Source organism: Homalodisca vitripennis, chromosome 6 (assembly GCF_021130785.1).
Source record: "Homalodisca vitripennis isolate AUS2020 chromosome 6, UT_GWSS_2.1, whole genome shotgun sequence".
Classification (NCBI taxonomy): domain Eukaryota; kingdom Metazoa; phylum Arthropoda; class Insecta; order Hemiptera; family Cicadellidae; genus Homalodisca; species Homalodisca vitripennis.
In genome coordinates, this window is record NC_060212.1 from 103,026,617 (window position 1) to 103,042,687 (window position 16,071).

General features: G+C 31.5%; 1 protein-coding gene across 12 annotated transcripts in view; it reads left to right on the forward strand.

Annotated features, from left to right (window-relative positions):
• Positions 1–16,071, forward strand: part of LOC124364667 (voltage-dependent L-type calcium channel subunit beta-2) — a 403,127-nt gene extending 387,056 nt beyond the window's left edge. For 10 of the 12 annotated variants that reach the window (XM_046820315.1, XM_046820317.1, XM_046820319.1 and 7 more), the window contains 2 exons: positions 934–987; positions 10,546–16,071. In XM_046820315.1, coding sequence (XP_046676271.1) covers positions 934–987; positions 10,546–10,772 — 281 coding nt within the window. In that variant the 3' untranslated portion in view covers positions 10,773–16,071. Of the gene's footprint in view, positions 1–933; positions 988–3,891; positions 3,979–10,545 lie in introns of all 12 variants that reach the window. The other 2 variants (XM_046820324.1, XM_046820316.1) reach the window with 2 other exon arrangements.

Here is a 16,071-nt window from a genome sequence, read left to right on the forward strand (position 1 = left end):
AAGTAGTTCAATAAATTTAAAAGTAACTTTTGCCAGGTTGCTCAACAGATCTCCTGTGGTATTGAGGAGATTTAAAATGTATTAGATTAATCAACAGTGCAAGGGCGTAGCCAGCAAGGGGTTCTAAATGGTCCAGACCCCTCCTATTTTCCTTTTTTTAAATACTTTTTAGCAATTGATTATTATTATTTAAATAATTCAGTATTACTGACATATACTGCCAAAACTCGTTCTCAATATTGAAATGGATCAAGGACTTTTTAAGGAACAAAATGGGGAATGAGCAGTTGACTGCGCTTGCCTTACAGTCTGTCCACTACAGGAAAATATCAGTTTCTCTATAGTAAGTACCAGGCACAATGGCTCAAATATCAAGAAGAATTTTTCTTTTGTAAAAACCTTTCACATATTATGATTTCTCAGTGTGGATTTGTATACTATGTACTGTGTTTTGCATACAATAAAAGCACCTATTTTGTAATTACATTACTACATAAGTCTAATCAATTTCAATTATTAATCCCACACAGTATAATAAAGCAGTGCCTCCACAATTATGAATATTATTTGTCAATACAACCTATTCAGAGATGTAACGACTTTTTGCTAAATTCACTATTTTGCATTTTTTATTTGAAAGTTTTAAAAATTTGAGTGTTTCTGCTGAGGCCCCCCAATTTCGTCTTGACCCCTCCCCAAGGTTGTTTTTCCTGGCTACATTCTTGCAAGAGTATAAAATAAAATAAAAATTTTATCAAATAAAGTGTTATACTTGATTAATTATCCATGCTAACTGCATATTTTGTTAAGGACAATTTCTTTTTCCTAAATCTGCCCTTTGTAAATAACAAGATTATTGAAGAATATTAAGACTCTAGATTATGTAACGTGCCTTTGCACTAACTGCCTCTAACACATGGCTTTGTTGCGCAGGGGTTCATCCTCACGATGAGTATGGTTACTCACACGACCCAAGAGGGGACATAGGTATAATACCAAAGCTTTCTATTATTTACGATTAGTAATCTATTACTATCAATTCTAGTATTGCATGGCTTCAGTATGATAGAAACATGTAAATGACATGAGTCTTAAATAGTTGAGGGTTGATCGATCATTTTTAGTCCTCTGTGTATGTTTATATGTTTTCTAGCATATTCATGTTATTTTGTCAGAGGCCTAATGATAAAAGATTATATGAAAGAGGTATAGGTTGAAATATTAATTCTTGTGAGCCACGATAAACAACAGGATGAGAAGTATGTTTTTTATAGTTGCAGGGAGGATTCATTGTCACTAAAACTTAAATAAGAACAAAAGGGAAATGGCACCATGGTATGGAAGGTGAAATATATTTTTAGGTGTACCAACAACATGTCAGAAACAATTATAGTTACTGACTGAGTGTTGGTTACACTCTAAAGATTGACACATTGGAGCCATTGCTATTATTACGGAAGACCATTAGTCAACAAAATGACAAACAATTGACCTGGTCTCAGCTCTCACTTTTGACGTACTCTGCTCTCATTGTGTTTCAGCCAACAGACAATCAGTTCACCAGGTACAATATTGGACAACCGTTCAAGTTTTAAGTTGTTTTTATTCATTTAAAACTGTTACAGAATTACCTATACATTTATGAAAACACTATGTACAAATGTTCTAAGGTAATTTTTGAAATAAACACATAAATTGTGTCTTGATAGCTAATGTTGACTTGTCAGCTAATGTGTTGTTTTATGTTAGCTGCAGCAATTAGCTTAACACACTAAAATCTATCTCAACGTTTGTTTTATCTTCCAGTCTTTAATGTTTAAGACTCTGTCATAATTCTTTGCACGCAAGTTTATCTTACTTAGAAAATGAAGATGGTAGTAAACTTGCTTAGCTTCCAAACGTTTATTTTAGTAGTTATTTAACTTTTTATAATATTTAGCTGTAACTAAAAGAGCAAATATAAATAATAAGAAATCAAGGTTTAATGGTGAATATTACGTTTCATATGGTCATGTCCCTAAGTTAAACTACAGCATCATATCTTGGAAGTTGCGTAACTAGGATGGCTTGGGAGTGAGGATGAATCTGAATGAAAAACATATCATACCAGAGGGTGTGGATTAAATCTGAATAGATCTAGATTTCAGTAAACTAGATAAGCTTGTTGAAGGAGGAGCTCTTCTTATTGGAAAGAACTATTTTCTATTATTTTATAAAGAAAACTCACAATTATCCAATCATTTTAATTTTTTCACACGAGGCCTTTCGACATCAAAGATGCCATCGACACACAATGGCATTATTCTTTATAAAAATGATATGAGCTAACTGATCATTCATGTTATGCGTTTTAGTAGAATTAAAATTAGAAATTTCTTTACAACAAGACAATACTTATATTCTAAAACTAAACTAATGCTTTATACTATATATTAATGCAGGAGGAGAAAATGTTTAATTTAGTATATTCTATGAACTCCAGTTGTCACCAATAAGCCTGATAATTTTCAATGTGCAGAATAGGTGTAGAGCTAAGTCATAGAAACTTGTATGAATTTGCTGAGATCTGCTTAGAATGATACCACTTTGAGGGAAGTCCACTTGGACCGTTCTTTTCTGAGGGAGGTAAACTATTGGAGGGAGAGGTAAAGGCCATTATTTTGCACAATTGTGCAGGGATGTTATGTGCTCTCTCTATCTCCTGTTCTAGATTTATAAATTATTAAGTAAAATTACATTTTGTCTTGAATTATTGAATTGTAAAATAATTTTAATTGTTATCTGTTTTAAAATATAATATTCTGTTTTGGTTAACCAAAGAGATAGTTCTTTGATTAGAATGTTCTAAATTAACTGAGGCTAGTATTCATCATCATGCTTAGTGAACTCTAAAATAAACATCACTTCAGGTACATCTCCACTTCGTATTTCGATGTAAATGCCTGTATTGTGCATTCTTTAATGAGAAAAGCTTCTTTGTTAATAAAATTATTTGAAGTTAAATAAATTGAGAAAGAGCAAGATGAAGCTAAATAATTTATTTTATTAATATACCTTTTATAACAGAGTTACCACCGGCCTAATAAATTCAAGTTTTAACTAACTTAAACACAAGGGATATTCACCATTAGAACCATTGATATCTTATTCATTTAAATTAATCATTGACTAAACCTAACTTTTGTATTTAGAGCTTATTTTACTTCAGTTTACTGAAAACAGTATTATAATTAATTTATTTGATACTTTTACACTTTTGTGTAATGTTAACTTTAACACAAATAGATTACAAAGGATTCAAAGTTATTGAAGTAAGCTTACAAAGGTGGTGAGTATGTTATTCCATTTTTCTTTTAGATAGAAATATTAATGTGAAATCTTTAAGGTTTTAGCTCGTGGTTTAGGATTAGTGACAAAATATATTTAAGTGACTGTGACGAGCTTAGGAGTTTGGTTGTGATTCCACAAGGAGTTTGTCACCTGTTGCTTGTAACTGTTTAGTCTTTGTTGTACTAAATATATTTTTCCACAAAAATACAATAAACAGGCACAAGCAACAAGTTAATTAGTGAGAAATTAATTTTAGAAAGACTAATATGGTCGATCAACATAGCAACAAAATGTATTGGGTCTTCTCCCAATATCTCCGCTCACTCCTCTTCCCTCTCACTTCAAATTTGCTGAGCTCGCCACAGTACTTAAGTTTGTTGATTTATTTGTCTCCTCACATTGATATTAATTTAAATCGCACATATTCTGAATAACACCGTAAATAAGTTTAAAATGTTAATTGTTTATCGGATATGAAAAAGTGTAGAAGTTTTAAAGTGTACAATGTATCTTATGTAAGGGTGGTACGATATCTACATGCTACTGTGTGGTGGTTGACAGGGCCTCCCTCTCACCCTGGGATCCTACAATCTCAATACTCTGCAGAGGCTTGGGAGTAACTCTCCACTCCCTCGGCTGACTGATTCTGTAATAGCTTCACCCCGAGTGTCCCTTTTACCGTGTTAAACACTTTGGTTTTTGTGTTTTGCTTTTTCCTTGTGACTTTGTTGCTTTTCTCACCTTGCTTTTATAACTCTCGATGTAAATAAATAATGTGAATTGAATAACACTTAATGGAACGGTTTTGAGTTGAATAAGTTACTCTACATTATCCCGACTCGGTAGGAAATATAGCTCAGCAGAAATATGGACTGACCTTTGACCTTGAAGAGAAGTGGGCTATAGTAAGTTGAAAAGGAAGATACTGTTGATCCTCATTTACTCTTTCACCCCACCCCTTTCAACTCCCTATTTATCCAGTCCTATAGGTCTTTCTGCTGAGCTTTAGAAAAATGTGTTTTATTTTAAGAATGAACCGTATTATACTGAAGACACGTTCAAACTTTTATTTTTAACTATTCTAACTGCAGTGTTAACCCAATACAAAAATTATGAAATACTTCTTGAGCATGTCCCTATAAAGATTTTAACCATTCTTTACTTTAATAATCTCTTTATGGAAAAAGAAAATTATAAACTTTGAAGGATATCATATGTAAATTTAACAAGTCAATGTATGCTTTAACAGATTATCTCTCTTAATTAACAAGTTGTTGAAGTTCTTAATCAATCACAGGCAAAATGTTAATGTTGACTTTTTACACCATAACTATGCACTGTCTGAACACTATTAATTCAAACCAATGTTTGATATTTAGCAAAACGTGGAGGTGAGGCAATTTGGAGCTTTCAACCAAAATAATTGAGGGCCATGAAGTTCATTTCATCAACATTTTAAATTCTCTAATCTTTTAACTTTGTTTTGAATTTTTTTAATCAGTTGTTTGGGAAAGTAACAACAATACAGTAGAGTCCCGTTAATCCGACCTAATTGGGACCGAGCCCTATTCGGATTATGTGATTGTTCGGATTAGCCAGAATTACAGAAAAATACGGTTTTAAACTTGAGAATGGGTCTATTTTGTTATAGAATTATCAACATTTTTTATTAAAATATGTTTTCTGACTGTTGCATTGTATTTCTTGACAAATAAACGTATTTGCGAATACTAAGCACATTTACCGTATTTAGTGTGAGAGTTCTATTGTTAAAAAGCAATGTGAGCGTACTGGATATTGTACGGGTCCACGCGCTACGGGACGACGAGAACCTGGGTGATAAAGGAGAGTTGGTGCCACACGCAGACGGTGCAGCAGCGCTTAACCTTGCACTACGATACTTAAAGCAACAGGCTACTGCTACACCTGCCGATATCATGTTTATCACACGATGGTGAAACTACGCGTCATCCAATAAACTCTCTTCAATGCGACAGAAGACAATAACTGAATTTATGTCTTTTAACAATTAATATTGTACTCAATAATAATATCAGTACTGTACGTCCAATTTTTGTTTGATTTCACTTCTTAAACAGTAATTTTTTAACTCATACTTAACCTATAAGTTTCAATTTGGTACTGTATTTAACTTCATTATTTATGTACTGTACCGTACACAATTTGTCTTAATAAAATACTGTATGTCTATTTAATTAAAGTTTTCTTTGTTTATGTATGAAATGATGCACCCATTTTCATTTTTTAAGTACAGTAGAGTCCCGTTAATCCGACCTAATTGGGACCGAGCCCTATTCGGATTATGTGATTGTTCGGATTAGCCAGAATTACAGAAAAATACGGTTTTAAACTTGAGATGGGTCTATTTTGTTATAGAATTATCAACATTGTTTATTAAAACATGTTTTCTGACTGTTGCATTGTATTTCTTGACAAATAAACGTGTTTCCGAATACTAAGCACATTTACCGTATTTAGTGTGAGAGTTCTATTGTTAAGCAATGTGAGCGTACTGGATATTGTACGGGTCCACGCGTTCAATAGTTGTACGAAACTACGCGTCATCCAATAGACTCTCTTTAATGCGACAGAAGACGATAACTGAATTAATGTCTTTTAACAATTAATATTGTACTCAATAATAATATCAGTACTGTACATCCAATTTTTGTTTGATTTCACTTCTTAATACAGTAATTTAACTCATACTTAACCTATAAGTTTCAATTTGGTACTGTATTTAACTTCATTATTTATGTACTGTACCGTACACAATTTGTCTTAATAAAATACTGTATGTCTATTTAATTAAAGTTTTCTTTGTTTATGTACGAAATGATGCACCCATTTTCATTTTTTATGTAATTAGTTCCTATAACTGTTGATTATCGTTACAAATAATTCCTCCTCGACCTGTTCGGATTAACCGACGTTCGGATTACACGTGTTCGGATTAGCGGGACTCCACTGTAATTAGTTCCTATAACTGTTCATTATCGTTATAAATAATTCCTCCTGGACCTGTTCGGATTAACCGACGTTCGGATTACACGAGTTTGGATTAGCGGGACTCCACTGTATTTTAGTGAGATAAAACAAATTTGGCTAAATTCCTTAAACTTTGAGAGTGATACAGTTATGTTCAGGCCTTCTCCATACATGTGTCACTAATTATACTTAGTTGCGCTGAAATGCTGCACAAAATTGTAATTTTGTATTTTCAGAAAGAAATATCATTTAATTAAAATTAAAAGTTTCTATCCAAAAAATTATACATACAACTAAAAATAAAATTTGTATTTTTTTAATTTTAAAAGTTAAAATCCTCTTCATTTTATATGTAAGTAAAACAAAATATTCATGGTGTGGGAAACAATATTATCCTTTTATCATTTAATGAGTATATCTGATGAAATTTAAATAAAATTTTGATAATTTTTTAAGAAAAATGATAAGCATAAATCACAAGTATATTGTAATAGTAATCATATATACAGAAACAAGCAATATAATTGTCCTATAACTGAAAAAGATTGTAAATAGGTACTTTGACTTATAAATCACCTGTGTATTTATAAACAAGCTGACTAACTCTTCTTGCACTTGATGGATGGAAATACCTAGCTGCGTCATTCTGAAAGTTTTAATAATAATGTATTCATTAATAGCTGAATAAGAATATAGATACCTCGGGTTTTAATTGCTGTAATGGCATCAATATATCTATATTTATTTATAATTAATTTACTTAGATGTTTCTTTGCAATTTGGGGTATCATTCTTAAGAAAAACATTTTACAGTTTGAATAACTTTACACATTACAATTTTTAAATTGATTTGTACATATTACAGTTTTGATGTTAACTCAATTAAGTTGTTAATGTTGTGTTGTCATTGTCACAGCCTTTAAGACTAACCTTACAAAGAAATCATGATGTTCTGTTCTGTTCACAATACAGTAACCACATTTATGTCTGTGACTAACTGAGATTCTTTTGTGTTCTGTTTGTTTTCTCTTCCTCTACTTCCACTTCCACCTTCACAGCTGAGGTTGACGTTGCAGTCATGAAAGGGGTTTACCGTCACTAGCCGCATCCAGACATTTACTCTCATTTCGGTCATTGGTGTTTTGGTCATTTTTCTTTCTGGCCAATTTTTTCAGTCATTTATATATGTCATTGTAAGTACAAACTAGCTGCATGGGTGTTTGGGTTTTTTGTTGACTCTGCCTCATGGTAAAACCAAAATGACTGGCCTGATCAAAATTGCGGCTGGAAAGAGTGTTACGGAATGGTTTGATATTGTTAGATTTTGTGCAACTCTGATGTATAAATTGAATTAAATGCAACTGAAGAATGCATAACATTTAGATAGCTGGTGATACTGCAGTAACTTTGATAGAGTCTGCAATAAATTACATTTTGTAGATAGAAAATTGATATGAAATGCCTAAAGCAACAGAGCTTAAATATTAGTATGACTTAGAGTGTTAAAATTGAACTGTTTTAAACACCTAATGCATTACCTATTTACAAAGAAATAATTCTGACCTTGGATGTTTATCTTTTGTCCAATCTCAGTTGTGTAATAATATTATTACTCTTTAGGATTTCTTATGTATTTTAAAATTAATAAACCAATATAACAGAGTATTGAAAGAGCCAACAGAATGTAACAAAATATGTGTTATCACAAACATGGATAGACAGATGTACTTACTTCCATTTGACATTTTGACCCCAAAATCAATAGTTCTTCCAAGGAAAAGATGAAGTTATATATCAAGTTTTTAAGTCTCAAAGACTGAAAGTAACTTTTCCTTTACTGAACTCCAGGTTAGATATTCTTATGGACATGTAAGATTGGCACAAGTGGAATCATTCTGCTGTTGTCATTCAGTAATTGCAGTATCCTTATTTGATGACTGATACAATTTTGTGATATACGTAAATGTATGAGTTAATATCATTATTTGCAGCATATTATTCATTATTTCATGAAAAGTTCTGCAAACTTTGTGGGCATTGGTTGGCTTAAGAAAGGTGAAATGTATTTACCCAATTAACTGAGAATCGTTGAAGTGCTGATCATACTTCATCCCTTAAGTGTTTTTTAGGCTTAGGTCTGTGTGAGGATCTTATTAATGGAAATTGTGCAGTTAATAATAGACAGTACTGATAAGAAGTGCTATAATCACAGAGAGGACAAGTATGTAGCCAGCGAGGGGGTCAAAGTGGTCTGTACCCCTTCCAAATTTAAAATTTTTCAATTACTTTTTTAGTAAACGATTATTATTATTATTTAAATAATTCAGTATTACTGACATGTACTGCTGAAAGATTGTTTTCAACAAGAAATGGTTCAAGAACTTTTTAAGGAACAAAATGGTGCCTTACTTTTTTTTGTCTGGATTTAACTTGCACTATCTTGAACTTAGATTCAGAGTTTTGACTTAGACCATGTGATTTCTTAACTAATGTAACCTTAGACATTTCATTTTCATATCGTGCCTTCATGAGGTGGATTAGCTTTAGGTTATAGCAGTTTTTCTAGAAATAACTGATTTTTTGACAAAAAATTTTTACTTATTAAGTGTTTACATGCCTAATGGTGTATAGTACAGTGTGTGGACAGAGATAGGTGCCATCATCCGTGACCATATCACAACTCTCCGCGCACGACATGTACCATGTAGGCTCCTATGACCACGTATGGTGTGACTCGACTACCTTTCTCCTCACATAGCTGTATGCAGATTTTCATAGTTTTTACCATATGCCTCACACCAAACTGATTGTTAGCTGTGAAAGCAATCACATATTTATGTAGATCAAGGTGTTTGTTTTATATTTTAAACTTTATATGAAAGATATCAAGAGCTAATAAAGATAATGGTGAACAATTAAACTCTGTCCTTCAGTTTACAAATTCTTCTACGTTGACCTGTAGTTCTTTCATATTCCAAACCCAATGAAGGTTGATACCATATACTATCAATAGTATTCTTTCTAGAAGTGGAAATTGTGCATTTTTTTATCAACTTGATGAACCTATCATAGCAGTTAGTTTGGGAAAGTGACCACTCTTTCAGTTCTTTTGATAGTTTTGGAATTGAGTACTCCAAGCAGGGAATGCGTTACTCAATTCTATTCCTCTACATTAGAATGGAATTGAGATGATGAGGATGAGATGCACCACATAAAAGATTATATATTTGTCAAAAACTTGAAATTTGGTCAAAGCTAATTGTAGGTTGGTAGGTTGTTCAGCTTTATAAAATAAAAAAAAATGTTTTTAAGAGTCAGTTTATTAGGTATAAAAGGGTTACTAAATTGTTTTGTGAGTTTATTATAAATGCTCACTATTAAAGTTATAATGACTATTCAAATACTACGGTCTGTACCTTGATACTTTTAATAACTCAGAATACAATATAAGACTTCAAAATAATAACCTAAAGGCTGGCAATAGTTTTATTTTATCGTTTTTTAGAGATGAAAAATGGTATGATTTTCACAAAAGCTGAATAAATTATTATTATTTCATTGAATTTTGACAATATTGGTTTTTAGTATGATCACAGTAAATATGTATCAAACAACAAACAGAAATTGTCTGTGCCAGTGGTCTCTCTACATTTTGAATCATACGACTGGATTAAAATCTGTTAGTTCATTTCTGGTTGTCATTAAATTTCTGACATTGAGATTATTTTATGATTAATAGTTTCTAATAAATATCTTAAAACATGTTCTTGCTAGGTTTTGCCTTTTTTATCATAAAATCATCATTGTCACTATCAATTGATTTCTTACATCAGTGATTATTCTTCAATGATGTTATCCTTTGAGGCTTCAGTTTTGGTTTTTTTGTATTAGTATGAATTTTAAATGAACAATTTCCAAAAACATTGGATGAACTTTAAAGTAATAATCCACTTTTCAGTCCATCCCAAATTGAATTCAGTATTTACTAATCCTTTTAGTTGTATGAATTCAAAATACATTCATTGGTCACAAGTTTTCTCTTCCTTTTAATTAAATTTAAATGCTTCAAATATATAGCAGATTTATATAGACACGATTAATTGCTTTAAAATTAATAAGTCGTCTGATAAATTATTGGTTTAATGTGAAAATTAGATTTTTAAAAACCCCTTTGAGTAGTTTTTGATATTTTACACTGTTTTGTAGGAATGTACCACCCGCCGCATCGAGGGCGCTCGAGAATCGACAGGGATAGAGAGTACGAAGAGTACAGTGCGCGAGACAGAGATATGTACCATCAGCCGCCACCGCATCACTACTCTCCGCGCGACATGTACCGTGCGGGCCCAGCCGATCACACGCGGCGTGACCCTGACCACGACTACCACTCACCTCACAGAGCTTCCTCCCGAAGAACCCTAAATGCCATTTAATACCGACACGATGCGACGATTTAGGTACAAACACAATTACACTACAGTTTCTGTAAATATTCGCTTGTAAAGTGAGTGGCGTTGACAGATGACTGGTTGTATATGATTTTGTTGTCTTTTACTATGTTATTGGCCACAGTTTACTACAGTTTTCATTCGGTGATGTAAGGAAATGAAAAGGATTATGGTGTGATGAAAATTTGTCCTTGTCGTATGTTTATTACATGAGAAAAATATTTCTAGAGTTATTTTATGATAAACATTTATATTCTTTTTATGCAATTTTATTTATTTACTATTTAATAACTCCCAAAGTAATCTAAAGGACTTTTAATACGTTCAGATAATTATATAGTATTCACAAAATTCAATTCAGAATGTTTTGGGGAAAGTTTTATAGGTAGTAAAAATACTTCATTGATTTGTTTCTATTTTTGATTCTTTTGCTTATACTGAATAACTGAAGATTTCCTTTAAGGATTATTCTTTTTAGGTATTTCACATTTATTGTATAAAGAATGTGCCATTGTTGTTTTAAAGATTTTCTGAGTTATGAATAAAGTCCGTGGTATTACGCATTGTAACAGGGGCCATTGAATAGTATTAAATTTGATATTGCAAATCTGCATGAAATTTTAAGTGAAACAGTGTACAAAATAAGCTATTAACTTTCTAAGAAGAACACAATTAACTTTATTTGACTTATTTTAAAGAGTTATTGAAACCATTTCCTGATCTTAAAATAAATTTAATTTTAACCCTTAATATAATAAAGTAAATAAAGATGTCTTATTTTACCAGGCAAAGTTTGGGTTAAAGTCTGTGTGTAATACATATAACTATGAGTAATCTGACACACTTCACCATGTTAAAACAGTTGTTATATATGTACTTTTGAAAAGTCCTTTTCATTTCCTTACAATTTTATCAATAAAAATAATTTTCTAGTGAAGAAGTGTATTGGAGGTTTCAGGAGCTTAAAAGTACAATGAAGGGTCAACTTTTAGCTTTAGCCTCAGACATGTACAAGTACAATATTAGCAAATTAATCATATTTTAGTTAAATGCAACAAAAGATCTTATAAATGTTACAATGCACTGGCCTGTGTTCCCGACCCAAATAAAAGCTGCTGTAACAGGTACAACTGATACAATTTTTCACTAGACGGAGGAGTGGTGAGAACTTGCGTTGCTGCATGTTTTATTGTACAAACCGGACTAAGTCCTTCCACCAATAGAATGTGCTCCGCTCCGGTTCAGTCACGTGTACGCTTAGGTTAGGTTAGGTTACGTTCTACAGTTAGTGTTGCGTGTGGTTTATTAAGCAGCTGTTTACCTGAATAATAATTGTGCCTCTATGATTATAAATGGCCATTCACTGGCTGCATTTTCATGTTGTCATTCTATTTGTGGTTTTTTGTAGACAGCCCTCATCTCTGTTGACCATTCATCATTTCACAGATTTTTCTGTTGTCCTATTCAGTTTCAAATTGTGTAACTGGTGTTTTCGAAAGTCAGTTTACTATTCATAGAGTTTAATTTCAACTGGTGGAAGGTTGTCTTCACACTACCAAACTAATTAAAATTTCTGAATGGAAACGCACACAAAAAAGTTTACTAATTAAAGCAGTTAGAATCGTGATTCACTGCAAAATGTCAAATATTATTGAATTATAATCAATCGGTAGTGTTGAGTTTCCAAGTTAAATGATTTAAGTAGTATTTTTATAAACTAATAGTCATTTTCAAAGTCATCTTCATAAATAAATAAGTTCATGCCTTTTAAGGCAATTTTTGCTATTGCTTATTTCAAGTACAAAAATTAGTCTGCAAGATCAATTTTTACACATCTACCGTACAACTATGTATGTATATAGTAACGTAATGTAGTGATAGCAAAGTGATCTGTGATTGTTAATTGGACTGGACTAATGTGGTTTTGAGAAAGGTTACTACTAAAAATGGGATATTGAAGTTTCGGGTATGATCTCACTTCATTATCAATCACGTTGTACTGTAATTATGAACACATCAATTTAATTCTCATCTTTTAAAATTTGTATTGAATTTCTCCTGGAAACCACTGAGTTTTGTTGGTCAAGGAAACTTACGGAAATTACGTACCCCCTCCTTGATGTCAAGTTCAACCTTTATTAATGCCACAATTTCCTGTGCTGTAACAAAAAACTGGAAATAGAGGTTTATGAAAATTCAACAAGAAATTAATCTGATGTGATGAATGTTGTAATACTGAGCGAGTGAGAAGACGAGCTGGTCTGGACGCGCTAGCTTTAAGACTGTCATTCATTGTAGCCTCTCTACCTTATTTGTATCGTTTTATTGTCTCCATTAAATGAGTGAATCATTTTATATTGCCAAAGGAATTACATTAACATAAGTATATAACACATCCATCACTCATTATAAATAAACTCATCATCATGAAAAGACATTTTTTTAAACTTATAGTTATTGTACATGCAAAATAAATATAGTATTTCAAAGTTTGTTTTCTTGTTTTACTCCATTTACAACAGAATTTTCGCTTTAAAGTGGTTGCTCCGACTGGGTGCCACGTTTACATAATCCAGTTTACCCTATTAGCCATGTTCCCTCATAGTAATAATATTTCAAACGATTTAAGAGTATTTTTTATTTCGCGATAAAGCCTGAATTTGGACATGACCTAATAGATTATGTAACGTGCAACAAATGCTGTCATATGCTTTCTCTTATTATTATAGAATTAGCTTTGCAAAAATGGATACTTTAATTTAAGCTAATATTACACAATCTTCCACATAGTTCTGTAATGCATATTATATCGTATTGCCGCTTACTATGGGTCTGTCATTGCGGATTGAAGTTTTTAGTCATTGGTAACCGCATTTCAGAAAACCTATCGCGCGTTATCTCAGATGTGGTGTAAGTACTTGATTATTGTTCAGTGTTAATAACCAATTAATGTAAACCAATTTTAATTAACTGTACAAAATATAAATGCTTATAATATTATTATATATTGTTTGATTTATCAGTACTTTAAATAATACTTGGCTTAAGCACAATAATTTGGATAAGGAGAGTGCCTGTGTAAGTTTTATCCTAAAGTTTGCTATAATATTAAAAATAGAATGTATAAGAAAATTTGAAACCCATTTTATGTTCTCGATATTTTTTCCTGAAATGAATCGGTATTTTCATTGTTGTATCATATTAACTAAACAGATATATATCCAGTTGACCACGAGATGGACATTCGTCATGACTCACCCATAGATATTTTATATGTCGAATATAGTCACCTCAATTGATTTATTAAAATAACATATCTTATAATACACTGTTCTACATATTGTATTTAGTAGTAACAAAATTTAATTTAAGTTTAGATCATTTGTAAAAAAACTGTGCAGTATACTGTATATAATGTAATAAGGGTCGCGCCTTAGTATAGGAGGCTTGTTGCTAAGGCCAAATAGTTTTTGTACTTTCAAAATGATGCTTTAAGAGTGAAATCTAATTTGTTCAAAGTTTCCTCAAATTATCGAATCAACTTCCTTCAAGAATTGGCCCCTGCTGGTTTTTTATTGATAGAATTAGGTAATACAAAGACAAACCTCCATAGATATAACATCTCACATTGTTTTAGGGTTTAGATGCTAGTGCACAATAAAACTTCAGAGGCTTCCCTTACCATCCTCTCCTGGTTGTTCATATTTTATTTATATAGTTACACTATTAGAATACAATTCACTCAAGAGCTCTGTCTTTCAAATAGTAGAATAAACTAATGAAATTTCCAATTTTATTAGTTTAATTGTTTGAATTTTAATTGAGTTTGGAATGTTCCGTAGAGTTGTATAAGTTTATATGGGTTATTATTAAATATTATACTGTGTAAACTGTTACAGGGTTTTGTGTCATGATTTGATAGCACTCAGTCCCTTGTGACTTAAGTTTTTTTTTACCTATTCCATCAGTAATGTTCTCGTATTTTACGTTGTTTATATTGTTTAGGTTTCTCTTAAAAAATGAAGTTGTTAAAGATATCTCAGTGTGTAATTTTTATAAACCGTACCGTCTTTAAAACCATATCCTATTGATACATTTCCAACCATCCTGATGAGTTGATTTGTTCCTTAGACATTCAATAAAGTGAAATGCTGTGAAGTTAAAATTAAATCTGAAAATTGTTTATTAATACTTGGCATTGATAGGTATCCTATAAGTTAAGCATGGTAAGGAACTATCTTTATTATTTTTAAACAATGTGATGATTAAATAATATAAACAATTGTAATTATATATATTTATGATTTACACAAGATTCATTGCTGCTTTCTCTGATTTATATTGGATTAATGTTTCATTGTTATTAAGATGAATTTAATCTACTCACTGTAAAGGGGATTCAGATTTAAACATTTCTTCAACATTCTCCTCTCTAAACTTTACACCAACAGATGTTTGAAGAATTGTTTTGAAATGCATCTTAAGGCTGTTGCAGATTTGTAAAAATCAAGTAAGCATGGAAGCATATTGTATTACTGCAATTCATAAAATATACTAAAACTTATGTTTATGATTTATTTTCAGTAATTAATTATTATTGAGAATGGGTATATCTATTCTGAAAACTTCCAAGGCCTAGAGGATCCTTTAATGACCAGATGTATCCGTTACTCTTTATTTCAGGGTTTAGTATATAACATATTTCCGTATTTCATCAGTTTATACATAGCTGAAATCAAAGTGTAATTATAATACATATTTTACTGTTGGTTATATCAATTAAAACAATTATAACTCCAAGTTTAAAATTAAGTGTTTGGTCAATTGGAATAATTTGGAGTCAGTGGTTTTGATCAATTGGAATAATTTGGAGTCAGGGATTTCTCCAGTATGAGAAGTAGAATAATAATGAAGAACTTTTTGTAAATGCCTTGATTTAAATGGTTTATTATTATTTGTAAATTGCTAAACAAGGGCTTGTGAACCCGGAGGTTCTACCATTTTAGCTTTACTAAAGCAAAGATTTTCCTCATTGTAAATGATTTCATCCAATGTATTATCTACCATTATGATTTGTAAACAAAACCAAGTTTTAAAAGCACATTATCAGAATTAAAAGTGTAAAGAGATTTTAAAAGCAGGTGATAATATCGATATTGTGTGGATCGCTTAACGTTACAAAAGTTTACGTTTGGTTTAGTCATTTCCACTTCCATCCAAGCACGCCCCTCTCAGTTGAAATACCATGTTTGTAAATAATAAAGACAATTTTTATCAACCAAAA